The sequence below is a fragment of the Frankliniella occidentalis genome, unplaced genomic scaffold (assembly GCF_000697945.3).
Source record: "Frankliniella occidentalis isolate FOCC.00 unplaced genomic scaffold, Focc_3.1 Scaffold333, whole genome shotgun sequence".
NCBI classification, from domain to species: Eukaryota; Metazoa; Arthropoda; class Insecta; order Thysanoptera; family Thripidae; genus Frankliniella; species Frankliniella occidentalis.
Window position 1 is genome coordinate 17,209 of NW_026267456.1, and position 5,182 is coordinate 22,390.

Sequence of the window (5,182 nt, forward strand, 5' to 3'; positions counted from 1 at the left end):
CCAGATCTACCCGACGACGAGGACGACCTCGACGACGGCGTCGTTGAAGAGGGTGCTCAACAGCCCGCACCCGGCGGTGCACTCACCTTGCGAGGTCTCCTTATGAAAGTCAAGAGAACCGTACGATTTTTCAAGCAAAGTGAGGTTGCTGCCAGTCGGCTCAAAGAACTTCAAAAGGTGGAGCAGGGAAAGAAAGATGGACAGTGCTTGCGCCTTATTCAAGAAGTCAAGACAAGGTGGAATTCTTGCTTCGAAATGCTTCAGAGGTAAGCCATTTTTATTTATTGTAATTTTTTTTTTAACTGGAACTATCTAAATAAACAGTAAACAAATAATTTTGCTCTCTTGCAGATATCTCCTTTTGGCACCTCTCGTTGTTCGAGTCGTCCTTGACTTACAACGCCAAAGGATCAGCAGGGCTCCGGCCCCGGACATAATCAGCCCTGCCGAGGAAGAGATCCTGAAGGAGGTGAAGGACCTACTGGCCCCGCTGCACCGGGCTACACAGGAAGTGAGCAGTGAGAAGCTGGTGACTCTGAGCAAGTGCATCCCCGTCATCAACAGTCTCCGCACTGTACGTACATTTTAATGTAACTCCTTCCAGTTCCGCGTGTTTTGCGACACCGAATTAACTTTTTATATTTTACAGGAAATTGAGAAGTACTCGGCCACAAAAACAATTTCTAAACAAGTGAAGGAAATTCTTAAGGCACTCCTTAAAGATGCTTTTGATTCAATTGAACTTGTGCCGATGTACGCTGCGGCAACCCTGCTGGGTCCGCGGTTCAAGAAGTTTGGTTTCCGTCAGGACCTAACAACCCCTCGCCGCGTCGGCAATGCAATATCCTTTGTCGGTATGTCCAGCAGTTTTGCCATATCTTATTCACCCGCTGGGTAAAGTCGGAATAGTTTTATTATATTTCAATGGGAATTCCCCACCATTAACTTATTTTCCTTCCTTATTCCTCTTGTAGGCGATCTGGTAAAGAAGAAGATGAGAGCAGCTGAAGTGCAAGCCCAGGCGGAGCAAGCATTGGAAAGGGAAGAGAACCCAGCAGCCCAAGAGCCGACTGAGCCTGATGACTTTTGGTCCTCGCTCGACCAGCAAGTGGAGCAGCAATCCTCTCTTCACTCTGGGCAGGACGTCGCGGGGGGAATACCCGTGCAATTGCGCGCCTACCTGGATAGCCCACCTGTGAAGAGGAAGGATTACCCCAACCCTCTCATCGCTTGGGAACCTTTAAAAGGGGAACTCAGACACGTATATGCGGTGGCTCAGGAGTACCTGTCCATACTGGCGAACTCTGTACCCTCTGAGCGCCTCTTTTCTCATGCAGGCATGATCTCCAACCAAAAAAGGACCCGGCTTGCTGCAAAGCGTTTGGAGATGCTAGTTTTTCTCAGGTCTTGTGACGATGATCTCTGGTTTGATTGAATAGATTTTCTAATTCTTGACTCTAGATAATTTCCTAGTCCTATAGAACAATTTTTAGTTAAGGTATGCACTGATAACTTTTAAGAGCTACTAGTCCTCTGTTATTACTCTGGTACCTTACTCACTTTATAACAACGTTTACATTGTTTATGGAACATTTATTTAATTATTAAACATTTATGTAATGAAGACACAAGGTTTTATTTTGAATGTACCCCAGGAATATCACCACGTTCACCTTAAAACAGTAGTTGTATTGCTATTTTGTAAAATTTTGATACTCTGGCGTAATTTTACTGATTTTCTAGTTTTTTTCGATTTTTTCCGAATAATTCGAACATATTCGAATGCTGGCGCCGAATATCGAATATTCGAGAATCTGTTTCGAATTGACATCCCTAATTGGGACTGGTCTCACCGGTCTATAAACCCTGGCCTAGTGCCAGGAGATCGAGTCTGCTACCTCATCCAACTCTTGACCTACCGCACGCACTCTCGCCCACCTCTCTCTCTCTCTCGCCAACGCGTGTCCTTTGAGCTTTGAGCGTGACGGTGTGGCAAGAGTTAGCTTTGAAAGAAAGTTAAGAATTAATAAACATGGGCCGAAAAAACAATGGCTATAAAATTCCCGCCCGGCGCCAGCGGCGCCAGCGCCGGCGGCAACAGTAAGTCAAACTACATTATTTCATTCAAAATTTTAAAGAACTGATAGTGACAGCCATGGGGACAGCAGGCAAAGATTGAACGGCGGCTTTATGGAGTTAACCAATGAATCGAACAATGCCAATTATGTCACATAAACATTTGCTGTTTTACAAAAATGACGTGTTTTTTTTAAATATAAGAGGCAAATAACGCATAATACTGGAGGTGCCCCCACACTGAGCGGGGGCCGTAGCCATGTGCCATGCCATGGCCATAGCTCTCGGTTTTAGGAATGACGGTCTGAGGATTATGGCTCGTGGCCCATGGCTGGTCACTTTGTTAGAAAGATCTTCTGTGCAAAGCAGCAACACACTGTGTTAGCAGTTTGTAAGATTTTTCTACCGGGTATGGCAGACCAGAATCTGCGTTGTCACTCCTCTCTTTCATTTCCAAAAGCTTATTCGTACTACAACAAAGTGTAGCAGATGTATTATGACCAAGTTTTCTGGTCCTAATAGACCATTCCACCGAGAGAGGAAGAAAAATCAAAGAAATCAAAAAGAACTAGAAACACATATACTTTAAAGAGCTCTTTCCGTCAATCTCTTCTCACTCTTTGGATAGTCAAAATTGAATACTGTTTCCGGTAGTTTTTGATTGCTAGTGTTCTTCTGCTTCCGGTGGAAATGGTCTATTTCAGTAGCAGTCTACCCCGATAATGACATACCTCTTTTATCTTCAGACCCCGCTTTTGGAGACTAGTTGAGGTGTGTGCAGTCTTCGCCCTCTGGGGTATTGCAGCGAGAGTGTTCCCCGAGCTGGCGGAAGAGATAAGTCAAGCTGCTCGCGGCTTCCTAAATGGTACGTAAAGAATGATTAGCTGTTGGATAGTTAATGCCCAGTCTTTAAGAATCAATCATATAATTCCCCAGATAACAGTAAAAATGTAACAGTAAATTTTGAACATATCCTAGAATAATTTATCTGAACAAATTAACTGTAAGCTAACTTATTAGCCTATTAATCATCAGATTTTAAAAGTAAAAGTATACAAATACTTTCATTTTCACTTTAAGATCAAGTTGATGTACGATTAATTGATTGCTGAGACTGGGATGTCGCATTTAACTACAAATGAGAACTCTAATACCTTTCTTTTTCTCTTTGCAGCAATCCTCTTAGATCTGTGATTAAGCAATAAATGTTAGCTAAGCTAGTTACGACGTTTCTTGATCATTTCCTTGAATAACTATTTCCTGAATTTCCTCTCATGATACGTAGTCCAGTCCTCATCCAATCGCCAATCAAAATCTTGAGAACCTGTATGAGGCGACTTCACTTGTGGAGCGACAACCATTTACCCAGACGGGATTCTGTAGAGGCATCTCTTAATTAGAACCTAAAATTGAAATTCCAACATAACATGTAAAATATCTTACCTGCTGATGCTTTAGAGGTTAAAGTCTGGTGATGGATTAGAGATTTTAGATGACAAATAGACACTGCAGAGTTAATTTAACTGAAAGAGTAGCGATGTCTCCGCTTATTCACAAGCGTATTAAGTTAGTGCACACTTTTTATAAAAGTTAAAAATACTTTCTTGACAATTCAAGTTTGTCTCGTTGTTGCACTGCGTTTGCATTGTGAACGGTTGGGCGGAGCGGGCGGAGCGCGGAGCAGGTGCACGGTGCACTGACTGGAGCCTGAGCCTGGAGCACTGAGCACTGGAGCCGATACTGCCCCGAGAAGCTTGTCCAGAGTCCAGCGCCTTGACTTGGAGTGGAGTTGTTGTTGTTTTGATGTTATGGTACGGTTATGTTTTCTGTATTTCGCGGTTTCCGAAATGCAATTATTAGAAGTGGCATCGGAAAAATGGTGATTGAGGAGGTTTAGTGTGTGCTCATTACTACCAAAAACCTCAAAAATGTGTAATTTGCGTGGCTATCGCAGGTATCCGAATTGTCTAACCTGTGTTTGTGGCCGAACCATAGGTTGCCCTCGCCCTCGCCTTTGGCTGAACAATATTCTTGTGTCAGCTCGATCAGAGTCTTTGAGTGTGTCCGAATTCTCGAATGTGTCGACACATTTCAATTTGTGAATTAAAAATCTCTTTTATCTGATACAACTATTGCCTGTCCATATTTTTCTGACATCATAACCGGTCAGATATGTAGTTTATATATTTAAAATTGATGTTAAATTCTTTGATGTCCGCTCTCTGGTCCTTGTTCAGTTGGTTCCAGTTGTGAAATATATCTGTTCCGCAGCTTGCGTGCTGCTTTAGTCATGAAGTCACTGAAGATTCGCAACAGTGTTTCAAAGAAAAACCTTTATTTTTCTAATTTACTGTTGATCAATTGCAGCACAGGAATGGTCAGAACTCACGTAAGTAATCAATAGTTGTTTATATGGTCTATTAGTGGAATCTGAGCCGGCAAACTATTTAGTAAAACATGAACCACATCTTTGAAGATAACTGTCAGCATGTTTTATGACAATCAGCTTAGGAGCCAGATTGTTCAAGGCTTTTTAAAAAATCTCTGAGAAGTATACTTGGTATTTTGATAGAAAAGCGTACTTAGCATGTGTTCACTTTACAAGTGTATAGCTGCTATATATTCTCATCGAGAGAGTACACTTGTAGCAGAAATTGGAAAAGATTTACATGTCCTTGCTCTATAATTTCCCAAATATAAGATAAGTTTCTGTACATTTCTTAATTCTAAGATGTACTCAGTGGCCATTTTTTTTTGTGAATTTGTTTCTTTAGCTTGCTGAAAGCAATTAAATTTTTTAACTACTGCTAGCTAAAGTGCTAGCCTGTCAATTATGAAAGAACGCTTCAATCGCCTCTGATAATTAGCAAGATTTTCACAGTAGGCTTGTGGCGGTCTCTCTGAAACAAGTCTTTCAGTTTTATAAGCATTATGTGAATGTAAATTTAACCAGTTAATCACAAATTACTTACCTTAATGTACTTAATGGTTCCACTTCTATATTTTTGGGACAAGAGATTGAGTCACCAGTAAGCAACTTTTATACCTGCAATATTCATGAGCATGTTAGCATTCTTAGTCTCTTTGCATTGTAATGATTTCCTGC

The 5,182-nt window shown here is 41.6% G+C and overlaps 1 protein-coding gene across 1 annotated transcript in view; it reads left to right on the top strand.

The window, feature by feature from the left end:
- Positions 1-1,975, top strand: part of LOC113216978 (zinc finger BED domain-containing protein 4-like) — a 2,562-nt gene extending 587 nt beyond the window's left edge. The window contains exons 2-5 of the mRNA XM_052274074.1: positions 5-266; positions 352-574; positions 650-854; positions 975-1,975. Coding sequence (XP_052130034.1) covers positions 5-266; positions 352-574; positions 650-854; positions 975-1,435 — 1,151 coding nt within the window. The 3' untranslated portion in view covers positions 1,436-1,975. The remainder of the gene's footprint in view (positions 1-4; positions 267-351; positions 575-649; positions 855-974) is intronic.
- The last annotated feature ends 3,207 nt before the right edge of the window (positions 1,976-5,182 follow it).